Source organism: Syngnathus acus, chromosome 3, assembly GCF_901709675.1.
Source record: "Syngnathus acus chromosome 3, fSynAcu1.2, whole genome shotgun sequence".
Classification (NCBI taxonomy): domain Eukaryota; kingdom Metazoa; phylum Chordata; class Actinopteri; order Syngnathiformes; family Syngnathidae; genus Syngnathus; species Syngnathus acus.
Genome location: NC_051089.1, coordinates 6906686 through 6927381, shown reverse-complemented (window position 1 = coordinate 6927381; position 20696 = coordinate 6906686). Strand labels below are relative to the sequence as shown.

General features: G+C 40.8%; 4 protein-coding genes across 6 annotated transcripts in view; 2 read left to right on the top strand and 2 right to left on the bottom strand.

The window, feature by feature from the left end:
* The window catches only part of smyd3 (SET and MYND domain containing 3), a 33037-nt gene extending 28043 nt beyond the window's left edge, over positions 1-4994 (bottom strand). The window contains exon 1 of the mRNA XM_037248265.1: positions 4811-4994. Coding sequence (XP_037104160.1) covers positions 4811-4971 — 161 coding nt within the window. The 5' untranslated portion in view covers positions 4972-4994. The remainder of the gene's footprint in view (positions 1-4810) is intronic.
* Positions 4995-5610: 616 nt separating this feature from the next.
* On the top strand, positions 5611-11036 carry LOC119120686. Of its 2 annotated transcripts, none has more exons than XM_037247824.1 (9): positions 5611-5856; positions 6508-6610; positions 6704-6852; positions 7012-7157; positions 7228-7405; positions 7549-7642; positions 7717-7792; positions 7893-7966; positions 8380-11036. In XM_037247824.1, exons 1-9 carry the CDS (start codon positions 5799-5801, stop codon positions 10757-10759), a joined length of 3258 nt encoding a protein of 1085 aa, XP_037103719.1. In that variant the 5' UTR covers positions 5611-5798; the 3' UTR covers positions 10760-11036. The 2 variants fall into 2 exon arrangements, with proteins under 2 accessions (XP_037103719.1, XP_037103718.1); XM_037247823.1 differs by having other exon boundaries at positions 6508-6616.
* Positions 11037-11700: 664 nt separating this feature from the next.
* On the top strand, positions 11701-13993 carry LOC119120416 (interferon regulatory factor 2-like). Of its 2 annotated transcripts, none has more exons than XM_037247291.1 (7): positions 11701-11900; positions 12165-12264; positions 12653-12823; positions 12932-13075; positions 13142-13182; positions 13421-13514; positions 13645-13993. In XM_037247291.1, the coding sequence occupies exons 1-7, from the start codon at positions 11811-11813 to the stop codon at positions 13788-13790; spliced, it is 786 nt and encodes a 261-aa protein (XP_037103186.1). In that variant the 5' UTR covers positions 11701-11810; the 3' UTR covers positions 13791-13993. The 2 variants fall into 2 exon arrangements, with proteins under 2 accessions (XP_037103186.1, XP_037103185.1); XM_037247290.1 differs by having other exon boundaries at positions 13142-13215.
* A 218-nt stretch (positions 13994-14211) lies between these two features.
* On the bottom strand, positions 14212-20692 carry cdc42se2 (CDC42 small effector 2). Its single transcript, XM_037247294.1, has 5 exons — positions 20593-20692; positions 18448-18696; positions 18209-18310; positions 18030-18105; positions 14212-17081 (listed from the first exon to the last, which is right to left on the bottom strand). The coding sequence occupies exons 2-4, from the start codon at positions 18499-18501 to the stop codon at positions 18031-18033; spliced, it is 231 nt and encodes a 76-aa protein (XP_037103189.1). The 5' UTR covers positions 18502-18696; positions 20593-20692; the 3' UTR covers positions 14212-17081; position 18030.
* Positions 20693-20696: the final 4 nt, after the last annotated feature.

The window sequence follows — 20696 nt, the reverse complement described above, 5'->3', positions numbered from 1 at the left end:
CAGCTATTCTTGTCGTGCAGAGACAGAAGCCACCCACGGTCGAAGAAAGCCACGGCGGCAGCGTGAGACACGGGGGCAATAATAACAACAGATGGCGGGCCAGAGCCAAACTCAGTGGTGCTCTGCTTAACTTCAGCAGAGCCACTAGCTTAAGTTACACACTTAACGTCCGGTCATATCACAAACCGCTGCGGGCGGCGGGAAATCCCACCATCAGGAAGACTGATGTTGACCACAACCTTATTTGGGGAAAGGTTTCTACAAACACTCCAAACAATGAGGGAAACTAACCACATATAGAATAATCCTCAAATATGTTCCACCAAAGCAAGCACTCTCCTCAGAGAAAGGTCTGACCCCATCGACAGTCACGTTGCACCGAGGGAAGGGAAATGTGCTGTGTCAGCACGAATCGACACCGCAGCGAGAACAAAAGCCGAGGAGGTGCCACTCACGTTTAACGAGGAGGAAAATCAATGATTCGCCCATGTTAAACGTGATTAAAGGGAGATAAATGTGTAACCTAGCAACAAAGGCAGAATTGATGATTACTGTACATCCATTCATTGATGTTTCCAATTAGTCCAAGTGGATCAGCTCAACCAGTAAAGATGAGTAGTTTATAACGTTTCCAAGTTGCCATTTCTTAATTAAATATTTAAACACTGAAACATTGAGGACAGAATTTTTTTTTACATTTATTGAACTGTATTTTTCTTTTAATTTTTTTGTTTGCTTTTACTAGAAATAAAAAACATTACAGCTCTCTTCTAAGATCTAAAAAAAAATCATCCAACTGAGAGTAAAAGCTTAACAAATAAGAGGTTGGCTATCATTTAGGGACAGACTGTTTGTGTAAATAAGCACAACTGAAGCAAAAACAGGAAGACAAATATAACAGACTACTAAAAAAATAAACTGATGAGCATCACTTCATATTTCTATCCAAAGCCTGTAATCATTTCTAATGGTGTGCATCGCTCTCACCTTCAGCCATTTTTCCTTCATTACGCTCCCTCTCAACGCGCTCCCTTTTAATCTTTTTTTTTCCCTCTCTTCAATTCCCTCCTTTCTCCCCCTAGTGCTATCCTCTTCAGATGCCCTGTGAAGTTGACGTCTCGTGCATGGCAGGTCCAAGGTTGAAACGCTGGCACGCTATGAAAACTCATGAATAACATTAAATGGCTTTCATTACCAACACTGAATTATAAAGTCAACCATCATCAGCCTGCCTCGTCATCATCCTTTCAGTCTTCAAGCTGTAGAGTGAAACAATTAATCAACTAGAAATTTAATAAAAAATTAAAAGAGCTAAGAAAAAATTAAACAAGTTGCTGGGGGGTGGGGGGGGGCTGGAAAAAAAAGCACGAGAATAACAAATGGGATGGACATTCAGTTTCGGCATTAATGTGCAAGTGCTTAAAAGCGGGCACTTAACAAGAGTACATGTATATATTTTTTTAAAGTTCGTCCTGTCAGACGCCTAATTAGCGCTATGTGCATGCTGCATGGTAATTAATTTCCCCAGAGTACCGAGCGCAGTAAGGTAAAAGCCGTGAGAGACTTCTTTGCATGCGCGTGTTTTAGATTATTAATTTGTGTGGTGTTCTTTTCTGAGGTGTCCAATTGCGCTTGGGTGGAGTTTCTGCACCATGCTGCAACTTTCACTCACACGACAGCCATATAATACATGTTCATTAGGGACAAACATAAGTTAATTCATGAATCCTACCATCCAGTATTTATGGGCCAACACACACCATTTGCGACTATTGTTAAAAAAATCACATTTTTTTACACTTGACTTTAAATATGACAATATATGCACACGAGGCGAATACTTCAGTAAAACCAAGTCATAAAAAAATGATACATTTTGGAGGATCTGTTCTGTGAATGGATTCCGGTTCTAGTTGCACCATAATAAATTTTCATTTCATTTTGCCTGCGATAAAGGTATGATGAGATAAAGGCTTTTGGATATCCTCTCACTCTAAAGTACTACATCATTAAAATTGACTCCGTGTGTGTGTGTGTCGTTTCAGTGAAGAAAAAGACGCCAGCTGTGTGGCACTGAGAGCAATCTTGCTGAGTTCTTAATAGCTGTTTGGAAGATGATTCACTAACACCTGAGGGAATTCATATGGGGTTGTGTTATATCATAATGACGCTTAATGCAAACGCACACACATGCACTTAAAGACCTAACCTTCAGAAAACGTGATTGGCCCCCCACCCTCCATGTTTATTAGCTGTAAGGTATGTTTTTAGTCCTTACGTATGCCTTGATCACATCAGAAGATTGAATCACTTGATTACAAGCATTGCATCTCGTGATCCAAGATCTCTGTAATGCATTAAGAAGTAAGGTAAGAAGAAGCGCATTTAGATTGTGTCTTTTTTTTTTTTTCCCTCCAACACGATAACTTGACTGATCTTAACAGAGCGCCTTAGACCGCTCGGCCAGGCACTTCAGTCGTTTGCCGTTATATTTCTTGTTACTACATCATATTACATTTTCTACGAGAAGCTGTCAAACAGGAGGAATGGATTGTATTTACCCTGAGGGACACCTTTAATGCAAAAATAGTGTATGTTCGTCAGTGCGTGGCTTTACCACAACAGACTTAACTGCAACGACTTCCTCTAGTTCAGAATAGAACACAATATTAATGACATTCTTGGAAATTCAGATAAGGCCCACATTTCCCCATTGTGGGATTGATAAAGATTATATAATGTAAAAATAGGCTTTCGGACCCGAGCCCTGCCACGGACCCTACCTTGACACCAATTACTATTTTTCTTTAAGCCAGAGCTTTGGCATCATTGTGTGGCATCTGAGCATGCTACAGAAAGAGCACAAGAGCCACAAATAGGTTTTCCAGCAAATAGCTGGAGACACAAGCCACAGGAAAAAGTGCCAATTGGTGAAATTGTGAAGAGCGAACCGTGACTTCACAGTTCAGTGTACTGATATGCAGTGCGTGTATGTGTGTGTGTGTGTGTCTGTGTATGAAACTGCAAGAGACAAGAAAAGTTGGAAAAAGCAGAAGATAAACAATCTCCATGAAGAATAGGCTTTTGTTAAAGAAACTGGGAAAATTATATGCGAATGATGGACAGACAAGTGGGAGGAATATGAGGAACGAAGGCAGCTAAAGAGCGAGGGAAGCCAGAAGAAGAAGCAGATGGGAGAATAAATCGAGACGAGACGAGGCGACGAGGGACACTGGGGGGTGGGGAAGGGGAAGTGCTAACTTGCGTGATTTCCCTCCTCTCATCTTTTACTGTTAGCTCGACGAAAGTGTGCACCTAACGCCGCAATCTGTATGCTTCGTGTAACACTGCATCCACGCCTTTATGGGGGGGGGGTTAAGCATGCTAGAGGGGGGCAGATAGGATGCACATAGCATGATTAAGGAAGTCAATCAAATACACTAAATCGTGTGCACAAAATGGATGCGGAAAATGTTAAGCGTTAAATAATTTTTATCTGAGTAATATGGAAAAAAATTAATATAATGAATATAATTCATCGTAGCTGACATACGGTTAGTGGTGCATCGCCGCATTAGCGTTCCTGCGCCTCGCTTTTCAACATGCGGCTCAAAAGATCTGAATTAATGTTGCCAGCAATTAAAAATCCTGAAAATGAGCCAGTCTCTGCTGACAAAAAAAAGGTGCTATGCTAGTGTCATTTTTTTTATTGGAGTATGCAACAAATATTACAGAAGCAGATAAGGAAGATAAAAAGCCATGTTACATTATTGTGCTAAAACAGTCATGACACTGCATGGTAAACTATTAATGGTACTCTTGCTCATTAATGGTACTTTATACTCACCTTTGCAATTGGAGCAATCAAACTCAAAACCACTTCCTGTCCTTATTCCCAAGATGACCCCTCCTCATCACGCTGATCAAAACTCGACCTTGAGCTCTTGCCATCCATCTAGTGTGTGCGTGTGTGCATGTGTGCGTGTGTGTGTGTGTGCATTTGTGCGTGCGTGTGTGTGTGTGTGATATTTCTCAGTACTCATCACTCTACATTTGGGCCTTCAAGGCCTGTAATTAACTGTAGCTTTGATGCTCCACACTTCCACCTGCACAATTAGTGCACGTGCAAACACACACACACACGACACGACACGTATCTTTCTGTCAGTGAGTCATTGAGACACAATCACAAATAATTGTGCACACACATCATGATGTCATGCTGTGAGGTTAATGATGGTTTAGTGAAAACGGAACAACAAACACTCCTCTTCTATAATGCCAATCCTTGCCTTCAGCTATGTGTGCACCTGTGGGTGTTCCTTCTACAGCTGTTTGGTGTCAGTAGCTCAAGTTTACACATCTCTCACTATTACAAATATTAAATCAATGAACGACTGTCTTCCCCGTGCAGGCAGATATTTGTGCCACTTAGTCACTACCACAATGATATGAAAATCTCTTGACCAACACACACACATGCATCCATAATAAAGGAATTCAGTGAAGGTGCAAACTATTATTGATTTTTATTGTTTTTACTCTATCTTAAGATTCGAGAAGGTGAAATTGTTATTTAACATTGAGTAAATTAATTAATGTTGAGCCTTGTAATCACATGTGTAAGTGTATTTAACTGTTTTCTCAAAGGCGCCCTCTTGTGGCGTAAACTTGTATTTTTCATCAGGACGACTTCGCTATGATCGCCTTTAAATGATAAGTGAAGTTATGACGCCATCTAGAGGCCACAAACTGCAGATGCAGGAAGTGTCTGCATGGGCTGCTAAAATCAAGACAACGAACGTCTTACCTAGCGAAGCAGCGATGGCACACATGTTTGGCGACTTTTGCCGACACGCAGCTTGCCAAAGGCTCGGAAGAGAAAAGCAAATTTCCAGATTTGATTGCAGTTGTCGCACGCAAGCCGTTGCCTTTGCCCGGACTCACAAAGCGTTGCAACATGGGCGCCATAATGTTTGGAAGCTCGCGTGGACGTTTACGTACGCACGCTAGCTGCGTCGTTGCGTCATCGTTCCGTCTCAAGTTGCTTTTCGTGTTGAGCGACGCACCAAACAAAAAGTACTGCGAGCGATACATTTATTCTACTTTCATAAAATTTAGAAAGAATAATGGTACCATTTCTTGTATTTTGGGAGGACAGAACAGAAACAAAACAACAGAGTAAAACATTATTTAAAAACAGTTACATTAAAAAGCAATGTCGTTTTTGATCAATCCATCCATCTATCGTAACAATTGTGTTAAGTATTGCACCCCAGAAAGATTTAGCAAAAAAAAAAAATGAAAGGTGTTATCAAAGTTTATCTAAGAACGGGGAACTTTGAACAGTGAGTCACGGGAACGCGCAGTGGTTATGAGACAAGTTAAAGACGAATAATAATAGTTGCATTATTATTATTATTATAGCTTGTGCTCGTGTTTAATCATCAATACACACGCCACTGACCATCACTCTGCAACCACGAAAATAAACAATGTTTCATTAAAAGAAACCAGTCCCAAAAATCATGTTGATGAGCGCACGGATTGCATCCAAGTTAATTTTAGTTAGGAGGAAATGGGAGTGTCACTTCACAGGAATCAACGCACGCAATTCCAGTAAGACTTTCCCAAATGAGGAAGTCTGCGCTCTACAGACTGCGGCAATTCCCGCACCATTTCTCGATTTGGATTACATGATACTAATCGTCAATAATTGAAGTGCTCTGCTCGTACTGAATCAAACTGGGCTTCTTGGGCTAAAAGAGAATAAACCTCCGTCTTTTTTCCCCCCCAGGATGTTTGTCGTCCTTCTTGTTATTGTAGGAAACATCGCCACTTCAGCAGCTCTCTCTGGTACGTCCTCTGACAACATGTTGACATAACTAGTAATAAATTGTAACATGATTGTAGTATGTATGGTATATACTTGTTACTGCCTCGTGTCGACAATGTACTATATAGTTAGACTACTGTATAACACGTACTGAACTGTCACATATTTTTACAGTCTTTAACAAAAGTACTGATTAATGTCGACAGCGTATCATGACTGCAGCAGGTACATATAAGTAACATGTAGTATGTAGAGGGAATGTAAATTGTAACATGTAACGTTGACATGACACTCGATTGTAACGCCTACGTCACGTGGACATAACTAACATGCACTGTCAATGTTGACATCGGTTATGCCGATTTTAACATGCAACATAGCAACAATACAAAATGTACAGTATGTAGATTAACTGTAATATCTTTTGTCAAGTAAATAAACGACATACATGTTTGACCTTTGTCCAAAGATATGAGAGTTTTTTTTTTTTAATCAAGTTCAGATTCAAACAATCATGTCCTCAGGCAGTTGTTACACAATTAAAGCACACACTTGAAATTTACTGACCTTTTTTTTTGTAATTTGGTCATGCATAAACAGTATTGCGAATATTACAGTATTGTCTATTAACAATGCAATAATCCGCTTTTGTTGTCAATCCACTGCAACAGGTCTCAATCTCGATTGCATCAATGACTATGTCGATTTGATGTCTTGTCACTTTGAGGCTCCAAACTGCACTGACTACAATGTGACTCTGAGGAGCCTAGATGGGTATGGGTAAGTCCTGTTGGCAATCAGAAAAAAAATTAATAATAGTAATTTGCTATTAACAATAATAATTCATTTTTATTTTGTTTTCCACAGTGAGCACTACTGTCTTCGCGTGGGTTGTGCAAGCGGAAAATGCTGCTGCTCCATCCATATGATTCTTGTCCTCGATGAGAACCACGTGGCATTTGTCCATAAAGATGGCAAATATGTGGAGTCCAAAAACATAAGCGTGAAATACAGCTGTGAGTTCAACACATTACCATATATATGTGTGTGTGTGTGTGTGTGTATGTGTATATGTGTATGTGTATATATATATGTGTGTATGTATATATATATATATATATATATAAACTTGAAATATCTGATTATGTTTTTTCTTCATTCCTGTTCCTCCGCAGTCAAACCCCAAACTCCAACCATCATTGCAGTAAATGAGACCAACGGGAATTTTCAAGTCATTTGGACGACAAACATCAGCAAACGCCATATAAGAGAAATATTACGCACACGCCTGTATTACCGCAAAAAAGGAGAAACGCAAGAGGTAAGGAAAAGTGCTCCATTGCTCATATATGTGTGAGTGTGTGTGGGTAACCTTGTTTTCACTTACCAAGATTCCCAAGGTATTCCAAGCACCACAGGTGGAGAAGCCAGAGTGCGCCTTGTGTTTTACCACTGATATACTTGGTGCACACCTGGAGCCAAGTACAACCTATGTTGTCACAGTTCAGAATTTGCTACCTTGGGAAAGCAAGCCGAGCGACCGCAGCGAGGAGTATGAATTTACAACTCGTAAGTCCTGACTCAGTTCAGCCAAAGCCAGAATAGAGAAATATTCACAACTGTTCCGAATTTTGGGGTCTGCAAGTGTCAGAATCCCCAAATGGCTCTGTCATGCTCAGTTCATTTGATATTGTACTTTTTGACTATAACAGCAGTGTCACGTAAGAGCCTCCGACTGATTCTGATCATTAGCCTCAGTCTGCTCGCCGTTACAATCACCAGTGCGGCGTACCTCTGCTACGTGAAGTAAGCCGCAAAGCTTTTTACTTTTCTCCGCCATAAGATGCATTGCAGAGCTTGATCCGTGTCCTCCTGTGTAGGTGTAAAGCCAAGTATTGGGACTCAGTCAGCGATCAAAATTCCAAACTTCTGAAAATACATCCGACTAAGGAAGAGGTGAGATATTTGATGTGGCTCCATGTTTGTCTTCATTAGGTTTTATTTTGAAGGGTCAAAAGGTTGATGCAGATTTGTGTCATTTCTTTCCTTGCTGCAGATTTTAAAGCCGATGCCCCCCATCATCTCATCAATTTCTGTGGAGACCCTCACCCCGGGTGACCTCAAACCATGGTTAGTGACGAATGTTTCAGGACAGTCTTCTAAAGATTCAAAGGTTTCTTGGTTTGATATGGCAGAAATAGTTCAGAAAGTCTTAAGAACAGTCTTAACTTTGTGACCCGTTGAGCAATGATAAGAGAGACCTGTGTGGGTTGTCCCATAAGGGGTTGCCCCAGCAAGTCAAACACATGATTTGTGCAGTGCAGAGGCCAACTCATAAAGGTGGTCTGAAGGCACAAGCTCCAAAGACTGAAAAAGATGGCATTGAAACCTTGTAGGGGCTCGATTTGACCTACTTGAGTTTTGCCAAAGTTACTTGGGATTTGCTTGAAATCCTTAAGGTCTACACTTGATATGACTTCCTCATAGCTTTAATTTCCTGTGAAGTTGAAGGGTGTTTCAGGTAATGGGTTGTTCTGTTGCAGGTCAAAGGGCTCCCTAATGGACAGCAGCACCGAGAGTCTCCTTCAAAGTAGTGGCTTCAGTAGCGGCCAGCCTTCTCTCACTTACGCTTTAACGGAGGCTGCAGACATCATTGCGGGTGTTCAAGGGGCGCTCAGCAAAGCCTTGATGAACATCGTCCCGGTAGCAGCTTCAACCGACCATCTTCTGAAAGAGTCCAGCAAAGCTGCTCTCCCAAGTCCGAGTGGGCAACTTTCTGGATTGGAAAATACAATAACCTACTCCTTTATCAGGCCTAGCTGTCCAGTTCAGGTAACCCCTGACCCTTTGAAGAGTCATGCTCAGTCTGAAATGCCGTGCGATTGTGGATACCAAGGCAGCGGCGCCGGGACGACCTGTGATGACAAGCAAGGATCAGCTTGTGAAGAAAACATGTTCCCGGCCACAGTGTCTTCCTACACACTGACCGCCACGTCTCACCAAGCTAACAGAGACTCTGGAAGGTTTTCAATCGGTGAGAACTCAGATCCATCCCTCAGCAGCAGCAACACAAGCCTCTCTGGAGATGTTGAATCCAGAATGGTAGCAGGACATGAGCACTGCCAAGTAATGTTTAGTCAGGCTTGCAACAAAGGGGCGGATGTCCCCAAAGATCTCCGCTGCCTACCTGCAAGCTTACAAAGCACTTTTCCAGTGGATGGTAACTACCAAGCCTTTCAGGGCTTAAGCAAGCTCTCTGATAGTCATTTGGAAGACCAGAAAAGTGTTAAAAAACAAGACTTAAACAAGGCTTGGGAAAATTTCTCAGAAGATTCCATTCAAGGCGATACCTGCTTCCCAGCGCAGTCTAATCACAGTTTTCTGGTCGATGACAACTACCAAGCATTTCAAAGTTTAAGGGAGCTCTCTGATAGTCGGTTTGAAGGGCAGAACAATGATAAAAATCAAGACTTGGATCAGGTTTTAGAAAATTGCTTGGAAGATACCAATAAAGACGGCACACCCTTAAGCTCAAAGCTCTGTCTGACTGACAGAGACGAAGCATTCCAGGGTTTACCTTTTCTCTCTGATGGGCAATTTGGAGCGCTGAAAACCATTGGAAAACAACACGAGTCCTTGGAAAATGTCACTAATATTGATACCTGCACACCTAATAGCTTTCCTTGTCTTGTTGATGACAACCACCTCATGTTTCAGGATTTAAGAGCACTTCCTCAAAGCCAGTTTGAAGAGAAGAAAAGTGGGAAACAAAACCAAGACAAAGTTTTAGAAAAATCTGTAGAAGATGACAATCAAGGCCATACCTGCGTCCCTCCAAGCTCAAACCACAATTTTCCGGTCGATGACAACTACCAAGTGTTTCGTGGCGTAAGGGAGCTCGCTGATAGTCAGTTTGGACAGCCGAGCAGTGGCAGCAAAGAAGACTTGAAGAAGACTTCAGAAAATTCTTTTGAAGGTGTTTGTCTAAGCAAAACATACACCCCGACAAAATCAACCCCCAGCTTTCCTGTGGATGATAACTACAAAGACTTTCGTGGTTTCAGGGATGATCAGGTTGGAGAAAGGAAAAGTGTTGATAAGGAGAACCTGGTGAAGGATGTAGAAAATACTTTCAAAGATTCTACTGTAAACCTTCAAGGCATTCTCCCAGTGGATGACAACTACCAAGTGTGTCGACGTTTAAGCCAGCTCCCAGATAGTCACGTCGGGGAGCAGGACAATGAAAACAAAGATTCAGAGAAATCTTCACAAGACTCATTGGAAGAAGTCACGAAAAGCATTACCTGCATCCCTGTGGTCGCAAATCTGAACGTTCCCATAGATGATAACTACCAAGCCTTTTATGGATTAAGGCAAAACTTTGATAATAAAGTTGGAGAGCCAAAGGGTGGTGAAAAAGAGGACGTTTTAGAAACTCCATTAAAAGGGGTTCAATGCTGCTCGCATATTCCTGCAAATTTACGAGACAATCTTCCAGTAGAAGACAACTACCAAGTGATTCGGAGCTTAACAAAGCAGGCTGATGTAACTCCTGCAGGCCAAAGAAGCAGCATAAAAGACGACCGGGCGATCAAAGATGTCTCTAAAGGCGACGACTGCACACCTGAAAGCTTACAAGACAGGCTTTTAGTGGATGACCACTACAAAGTCATTCAGTCCTCGCCGAAGCTGTGTGATAAGTTCTCGGAACATAAAGGGATCAAGAGAAATGATTTGGAGACGGCTTTTGAGATGTCTCTACCTGTAATGCCCGGGGGCCCCTCAAGCCCAGAACCAGCAGCGTCGACTGAACATGTTCACGGTCACCGACACCTCCCTGAGCCCCAAATGCCTTTTTTGCCAATAATCTCGACTGACCTCAGAAATGACATTATCACAGAGAGTGGCTACAAAATTATATAGTGTGGAACTAAATGCCGTCATTACTTTGTCAAATGAGGTCTTGTGTATTTCTATACTAAAATGAAATGGGTTGTTCCTTAAGAATGAGTTGAGCCTGTTCACTAAATGTCAATGAAATTAGAACCTCCCTGGGAGAGGAAAAAGTTAGGCATTGCTTTTTCTGTCGTTTAGTTGGACTTAATGTAATCAACATCATTAAAATATGTTTTTGTATATGTTGTTGATATTATTGTACAGTACAAATCTGCCAATAAAGTTGCACAAATTTGGAGAAAAATACTGTTGTCACCTTCTTGGGATTCGAGCAAGGGAGGGAGGGAGACTGATGCTACAAAATGATTGTTTGTCGAAGTGAAGCGTGAGCAATAGGCCACACCTCATCCACAACCAAGATTGTGCAATCACTTCCTCATTTTTTCTCCGCAACAGAAGAGTCATGTTTGTGAAAATAAATGAATAATGCAAACGCATGTCAGTGCATTAATCATTTTCACTGATGCTTGAAATTGAACTCCTAAAACTAATTTTACTGCAGATCTTCTGGAGGAGGAGTAATGCAGCAATACTTGCTGGACACTTCATTAGGTACATTTGTTGAATCTGATGAAATCCAATACTAGCATGGTATCAATAATTCTTTACCAAGTTAAAAAAGCATTTTTTATTAAAGGTATCAATTTTATCACTATTTATTACATGTTTTGAAAAAAGATATTTCTCTTAAGGAGTAGTAGATGAGCTAATGCTTGCAAAAAAAAAAAAGTATTGGAATGTTGTCATTTGTCCAAACTCTTTAATCATATTTTTGCGGAGAGAAAGCGGATACTTTATTTTAAGGCCACAAAGCCCTGCCCTACCTGTAACTTGAGGAGACAGTTAAGGAGCAAAGATTGCCTGCGAGAGGCAGAGAAGGCCTTCGATTGGCCGATTAGAGGTGAATTGACGCGGAGCCTTTATTTTTGCAAGCCTCCCAAAACTGACAAGGGCTTGGTGACACCTATAGCGTCCATCCACACAAAGCTTCTTAACAAACCTGAAGTTTGGACTGAAGATGCAAGCAGCTGGCCGCCTGAGACTGAGGATGTGGCTGGAGGAGCAGATTGAGTCTGGGAAGTATCCGGGAGTCTGCTGGATCGACAAGGTACATCGTATTCAGAAGCTACGTCTACGCAACGTACACTCGGGACAATAACATCACTAACACTTGCGCAATCAAATAAAATGTTAATTTTGCAGTTTGACAAGATTCAATATTAGATGGAAAAGAAAATATATTATTATGAAACTAAGTCATACATTCACAATCTTAATATGAATCTTTAATGTATACAATTTCTCAAATGTCAAGGCCACAGTACATTTTATAGTATTGAAGGATGGATGCTTTTTTTTTTCTTCTTTCAAGTCAGAGCGAGTTTTCCAAATTCCGTGGAAACATGCAGCTCGTCACGGCTGGAGTATCGAACATGACGCCACTCTCTTCAGGAGTTGGGCCGAGCACACTGGTACGGCACATTAACTTCTCTTATGTATAATAAATCACCTTCAATGTAAAAGTCTAAATAAAAAAAGCTCAAGAATATACGTGTTGCCCTGATACTATAAATTTTTTTAGCCTGAAAAATCGTTCTTCATTTCAGTTTGAGAAACACATTTTTTTGCTCCATATGGAGGAAGCGGATCCTCTGTCACGCTTTGCTCATGTGCAATTGGCTGCATCACTAATGGCCTGGTCACCATTAACGTGAAGTGAAGGCGATCATATTGCACTGTCAGCGTGATTTTCCTTACCAGACAAACCATTAGGAACACCTACACAAAGCCCAAAACGTCTGCTGGATGGATAAACTTAAAAAAATAAATTGAAGCCAAACAGGACGTGCTCAACTGCAGGTCGATACCGTCCGGGCCAACACAAAGCAGACCCAAAGACTTGGAAAGCCAACTTCCGCTGTGCCCTCAACTCTCTCCCTGACGTATTTGAGCTACGCGAGCGCAGCAACAAGAGAGGCAGCGACGCCTACAAAGTCTACAAGATGCTCCCTGGCCCCCCTCGCAACCGAGGTGAATGCAACAAACTATGCGTTACACCTATGACGGATATATTCATCTAACAAAATAGTACTCTTGAAGAAAGTAATTCGTCACAAACAGTCCCTCCACTCCCTTTAGGCCTCAGGATGCCGAGTCAGCGCCTCAAAAAGCAGCAAAGTGTCAGAGGCATTGCATCAGTTGAGGTTTTGCCACTGCCATGGCAACCTCCGAGCGGCACTTCAAGCACTCATGAGGCATCACTCAGCGTCACCAATATACAGAGTGAGCCTTTCGTTTCTACAAATGATTGAGAAATTTAGGACTTGCCTTACTGTTTTCACTATGCAGACACGTCATTGGAGACCATGAAGGAGGAGGATGCATCCAAGGTATCCCGAGAGGATCCTCCAGACTATCAAAAGGTTATGTAGCGACATGAGAAGGTCACACTATTAGAAATAGTTCCAGGTCACATCAATCAACAAATTGTTAAATCAACACTTGCAAAATGAGCATTTCAATCTTTGTGAAGTCAGAACTGGTGTTACAGATGTGAAAGTGTACCTAATATTTTGGATGGTGGGTGTCTCCTCAATGGACGTTGATCTATTTTGTGTTTTTCTGCAGCTGATTGGTCACAGCAGCAGCACTGCTGAGGCGTGCTACCACACTTGTGCTCAGAGAGGATGGAAGGCTTACTCACTGTGGGACCACTGGCACTGTACGTGCTCGGGAACTTACAATTTATTCTAATTGTTAAAAAGTGATTAAAATAATAGGTTATAGAAAAAGCCCTACATGTATGGAAATTTTAGGGAAACACTTCTGATTCAAATTTGCTGTTGACTTAGGTCCAGTTGATGACACCTTCCTCTCCCTGCACATAGACAACGGCAATGAGGTTTTGGGGGCGTCAGATCGGTTCTTACATCAGCAGACCCTCCCAGAGTGGCAACATCAGGAACAATGTGTCTGTGTGTGCATGTCACATACCTGATGACTTTTTATTTCTGCAAAGTCGCTGAAATAAAAGATGAAAGATCTTGTTCCAAGCCACGCATTAAGCTCATGTAACTTCTTTATGCTTAAGTGCTTCATACTCACGTCAGTGACTCCCTGGAGCAACAAAATGAAAAGATCTCATTTCACATTATTAGGACCATTAGGAAGAAAAAAAAATTATGTTCAATGAAAACCAGTTTTGCACACCATTGTCACAAACATAAAAAAAATCTCACATTTTTAAATTGGTGTGAAAATTTCTCTAGCCTCCTAAATACTGAATGCAAAATTAAACTTATTTAATTAAAACAAACCCAAAAGTTGGAGACAGGCTTTTAATTGCATTAAATTGACTTATCTGTTGTGTTTAAAAAATATATATTTCTGATGCATTTAAAAATGGACGACACAGTTGGTAAAACATCAACACGTGACATTTATTTCCCATTTGCAGAAATGAAAAACAGGATGGACTTATTTCTTAATGGAAGGAACATGTCATACAGTGCCCTTAGGTGGGAAAAGACTGCTCCAGCCCCGCAATTTATACAACATTGAAAATGTAACTAAAACAGAAGTATATGTATTTCTTATTGTTGCCTTACAGCATGAAACAAATGTTACGACTCAAAAGGGGAATAAAAAAAAAAATACTTTCAACTCAACCCTCAAGTACACCCTGCTGTTCACAAGTTGAAATTTACAATGGACAGAAAAAGAGACAACACTTTCATCACAAAATAAAAAAAAAATAAAAAAAGTAACCTATAACCTGTAGATCTCAATGTTGAGTAAAAATGAAACAATTGAGAATGTGGTTGCACAAGTGTGCACACCCTCTTATAGCCAGGATGTGTCTGTGTTCAGAATTCACACCTGGTGTTTAAAGGTGCCTCTGACTAACCCCAAATAAAGTTCAGATGTTTTAGTAGGCTTTTCCTAACATTTTTCTTCATACATTCTACTACACCAGCAACTAAATGTTGGCAGGTGTGTGCCGACTCCCTCAATTTTATTTTTGATTTCAACAGGGCTGTGCACTGAAGACTTTTTCTATCCACTGTAAACCAGCAGATGGGGTGGGAAAAACAAATGTGAAGAACTTTCCACATGAAAAATATTGAACTCCTATAAATGGTTACATACTTTAAAGCTTAAAAAAAAAAAAAGTCATAATGGGGAAACAGGTCACTGTAAATACAATTTTTTTTTCTGGGGTGACTGACTTGGGGACAATAATATCTTTTAGAATGGATATAAAGACTCTGGCTGGTATATTTTCTTCTATTGCCTGCTACAGACAGACACTAACATGTTTTGCTGGCTTTATGGTACAATTACATTCTGATGGACACGTGTTCAACCACAGGAGATACACATACACAGAAGCGCATGCATGCATTGAAAAGATCCCGGTGAGCAATGAACGGCGCACAGAACGTTAGCGCCGGTTAACATTCATACCATAGCTGCTCTCATTAAGGCCGAGACGATGAAACTGAACCAGCGATCGCGTTACGACAATCAATGTGAAGCAAATGTGCTGGAGTCGTATGACGACAAAAGTAAGAGGTCGGATGTGATTGTAGGTCCGTGATGAGGCTGCAGAGCTTTTAGTAGCTTTAGCCTGACAGAGCAAAACTTGCATATTTCCTCAAATAGCGGCCTGCGCTCCAACGATTAAATTGGCTGGGTGCGACATCTACTTAAACTATTAAGTGGGGAAACATTCCCAGTTTTACCAAGCAACTTGTCAATTATTTTTGCACCAAGTTGGAGTTAGGTTCAGTTTGGCCAATTTTATGCTACCTAATTTGAAACTTGCAGCATGGTGGAAAAGTGTCCCACCAAATATGGCCTTCGTAGAGCCACTTGAATTTTTCTTCCCAAGGCAAAGCCTAGTAGGTTTTTTTTTAGGTCCAATTTCCTCCAAATTTGAACCTTGTATACAAGACACATGGATGATGCTAAAGTGGAAGTTGGTGTATTTGAGATAATTTCTCAGACTTGAATTAAAACATGAAATTATAATGCATTTAAAGGTTCATAGAATTTTTTTTTTAAAAAAAGAGCTTCGGCCTATGTTTGAGGAAATATGACATCATGGCACGCAGTTAAGAGCAGATATTAATAATTGCCAAACAATCCTAATTTGGATCAGTACTTAAAAGTGTACAAGTTCATTGACGCCCACTCCCCTCATGTGCTTTAATGTTGTCATTAAGAGAGAAAATATCTCTATAAAATATCATACACAAAACAAATATGCGAGCGCCACACAAATGTTCTTCCTTTGGCCTGTGACCCAAGACGCATTTTTTTTTTTTATCATACCCTGCTGACAAAAGAGCTAAGATGAAAAAACTCTGGTGGATAAAAAAAAAAAAAAAGAAAAAACATGGACATTGACCAGGTCCAAATGGAGAACACTGGCATCTGTGTGGAACCCGACCCACTCACTTGTGTGCGGTGGGGATACTTTCAAGTTCATATCAGCTTGCATGATTTTCTAGATTTCAAAAACAAGAATCTACTACAAGCCTCTGCTTAAAAAAATCTTACAAAATAATAAGTACATGAAGACAGATAAGGAAGTTCATAGTTTATTAAAATTCTACATGATTTTAATCTATTTGAGTATAAAAAAAAAGCGTAATTCCTAAGCAGGCGTGAGTGTACATGGTAAATGGTCCAGTGCACACGACTCAATTCAAGTTTAGTGGAAAACAGCAATCTTCAACCCTGAAAACAACTCAGAGGATCATAAGATTTCTCTGAAAACCAAAAGAAAAGAAAAAAAAAAGCTAGCATCTTGCTTTGCTACCTCCACCTATCCTTGGTCAAACCTCTGAGAGAGAGAGAAAGAAAGGAAAAAAAAAAAAAGACGGAAACAGAAAGTTCCACGTCTCGGGCGTGGCCCAGCCACCGTGAGGTCCGTTTGCAAATGCGATAATAAATACAGGCATCCGTGTGGGCTACGAGAGCGACAGAATTTTCCACATGCATACACACACGCCCGCACGCTCACACGCACGCACAAGCATACGTCTGACTGAGATGATGACGAGCGTACTAAATAAAGCCTCCTCTTTACAGTGCAACAGCATGGCAGCTAATGGATAGCAGTGCTTTCATTAAAAAAAAAAAAAGGAATGGAAAATAAAAAATATATATACAACATTAAAGGAAGAGCAGTACTTTTATCTTTTGGTCCGGCGTCCGTGACGGACTGTGAACTGCTTCCTCCTATAAACAACAGTAGTAGTTTCTGCCGCACTTGAACGGACTGTGGGGGGCAAGAAAACACGTGTCAGGATGCTCATAAATGACAATGAAACCAACTCATGTTTTTTTTGTGGCTCACCAGAGAGCAGATTTTTTTTTTTCCCATGATGGAGAAAAAAACCTGTTGAAACGCTTAATTCAAATGATACGATAGCGTATCATAATTTATGTTAGCATTTACTTGGTTAAAAAAACAATTGCACAATTATTGTGCTGGACAGAGAGACATCATTTGCGATTTTCTGATTATCATAACATTTCCCCCATCTTGTGCTGGAATCACATTGAAAACAAAAAAAGAAATTCAATGACAAAACACTTAATTCTTTATATATGTACTGCCGAGATCTGATGATGTTACAAAGAATGATGACTTGACTGTTTTGTTTTGTAAACTTTCTCTTTGCAATAATTGTTGGTCAAAGTCCATAAAATGTGCGGCCAGGTTAGCGACTGGCTGTTAACTGGTTAACCATTAGCCAGTCTTTATGTCAAGTATCTGGGGTGGCCATAGGAGCCCGTGCATAAATGTCCTTATTCAGCTTTATTTTGTAATCATTTGTTCAATAAGCAATTCAAAGTTCAACACTTTTTAGATTTGCTGTTAGATTTTATGACAGTAACGGGCTGACCCTGGAACGGCCATCCGTTTTCTATGTTGCTTGTCTTAATTAAGGGAAAAGCAGGATATCTTATGGCTGCTGCTGGTCGCCAGCTAATCACAGACAGACAAACAGCAGCTAAGGAATCAAAGCCTGAACCACAAAACTGAGAGGAGATTGTGCTGCCTTGAATCTGGAAACAATTATTCTGTTTATTTCCTGTGCTTTGAAACAAAATGGATGTTATGTTTAACCTTAGAGGCTCCAATGTAACATTTTCATCTTCATGCTGGGCTACTGAGGTAAGCAACTCCACCTCAAATCACAGAAACGTACGCACGTCTCACCTCATAATTGTGAGCCTTCAGAGCCGCCGTGTACGTAGCCGCCTTTGGACTTCATCTGGGCCTGAACCAGATCCACCTGCAAGTAGTCAGGAAGCAGCTTTGAGTAAGACAATTTAAGGCAACTCAATACGACTTGGGTGGCTTTAAGGACTGAGAAGAGAGAGTTTTTCCAAACCTACCGACGGCAATCCCAGGCCCATGTCGCCCGACCCGACGTGTGTCGTGTGAACAAAGTTGGTTGGCTCGCCGATCATGGAGCGGTCGATCCGCCGCCGCCGTTTCTGGAAAACAAATGTTGATTTTTCTTTTAAATAAATACATTCACTAACATTATGTTGATTTGCATTTCAAGTTATATGATCAGTGGAAAAATTCAAAAGTTAAACTGTTGCCTGCTTTTCAAAAATGTTATACTTACAGGCTGCGGCTGCTCCGCAATACAGCAGCTGAAACAAACCCAGAATTCAGTCATTCCCAGGCCAGTGACAACACCGCTGCAGCAGTTTCCTGTTTCGGTTGAGCTGCCACTCGCCGCGTTGCCTTCCTGTCTGTCTGATGTCAGCAGAGCCGCAGACGCACCGTGGAAACTGATGGCAGTCTCTCCGCAGCTCTCTTCGGGACAAACGTGTGCTACAAGAAGTGTCCGCCCAGTACCAGGCACCCTTTCCTGTCCAAAAGTTGAGCAAAAATAAGCATCTGACGTAGCTAACAAATGTTTTTACGTGTTTGCTCTAATATAAATTGACAAAAGTTGTATTCCTGTCATTAAAACAAAAAAAGAAGAAGCTCGAAACAATGACGATTCTGATAGGTCAAACAATGACAAACCTCTATGAGAACTTTCAGCACATATTTACCAAACCATGCCTTAGAGCTAGTAGTTACACTAAGTAAAGCGTGACTGCAAAATGTGAGAACACACCAATGCTTGCAATAGCTGACAGTGAGAAAGAAACGAGGTCAGTAACGTAATGTAGCAGACGAGCGTGTGCCGCGACCTACTATCGACACAGTCGATAATGCTCACGTTTGGAGGGGGTATAATGAGAGTGATAGCGTGAGCTCCATTTCACCAAACACTCTCTGGCTATTTCCAAAATATTTTTTAAGAAAGATGACCCAACATGGAGACACCATGTGACATGGGTTGTTGACAGGAATGTGAAGGTCAGGCTATGTCAGGAGAGAATAATCGAATTTGGAAGATGTCCCAATGGATGCGTCATGTTTCGGAAGAATAGCCAATTGGTGGACTGACACCGTTTTAGGGTGGATGACAGGCGAGGAAAAAAAATGACATGCATTCACAGATTTTTTTGGGGTATGATTCGACAATACAGAAGTGTGCTGAGTTTCCACAAGGAACAAACTCAGTAACGCCCTGAAGGGCAACTGCCTGACTAATTTATTCTGTAAACAAACGCAGTCCAACAAACCTTTGACGAGCCAAAGTCATGGCTAGCATATGAGCTAGGCAGAATGCCAAACTCATTTGTATCAGCATCCAAAGCAATGACAAATGTTTATAGCATAATCTTTCGAGCTGGTCACACTGATTGCGTTGCGGTTGTCTACATTGTTAATTTCCTCAAATGAAGGCACAATATCCGTGTTGCAGTTTACTACATTTATTAAATGTATTGTGCAGAAGCAGGGTGAGCCAGATTGTATGGAAAGAAATATACTGTATGTTTTCTCATTGGCGATTTTTAAACAACACATTGTTCTTGATTTCTACAAGTTGCAATGTAATAACAAAGAGATGCAGGTCAGGGTAGCTACAGTTGAAAACCAATAGCCAAATTGCTTCTGATGCTTGGCACCAAAAATGATACTTTCTGTAGTAAAGAAAAAAAAGAGATCCCTCAAATACTAAGAGGTCGCTGATACTAGACATTTCCTTATTTGGACCTAATGCTAGCCACTTTCTACCCTTCCCACGCAGCTAACTGTAACAATAGTTTATGATGCAGTGTTTGTTTTTTTCCTTCTAAGTATCGGCTTTACACCACATCATTAAGGTCGATACGAATTCAAGACGTCCACACTATAACAAGAAAAAACGACTTTCAAATAGAAAAAGGCCGATTTCTTGTGTAACAATAGACAGGTCCTTTAATGAATATATTGCAGCTCTGGAGGGGTCATTTTATCGATTTGAGCTCGAATTAACACGTAAAACCTTAACTTGCATTTACAAATTAAGGTTATGCAACTATGCATCAACGTGTCTTATAAAAGCTTGATGTATATAACATCGCGTATATCAAATGTCAATTCGTAAAATACGATAAATAGATCGAAATAATGTGTGGTTCGGGGCGTGTTATGCTCTCGCGTTTAAATGATCAAACCCCGCGTTAGCGTCAGAGTGGCTAACAGGGTTAGCTCAATCGCTGTTTCCTCCACTGACAGCTAGCCAGCCGCGCTAATTTAGCCCTATTTCCGATAGTATGACACAAATTCACGATTTTAAAACAACAAGTACTTTACGCCACTATTAAGATGTAACGCAGTGAATTCGTCGTTTTAAATATATTGAGTACAAGGTAAATGATCTTACCGCAGCGATTGGTTTGTCGGAGTCAACAGCTACTGACGACTGCAAAGATAGAGAATGCAAAAAAAAAGAAAGAAAAAACGCCAGGAAGTACAATGTGGGGAAAT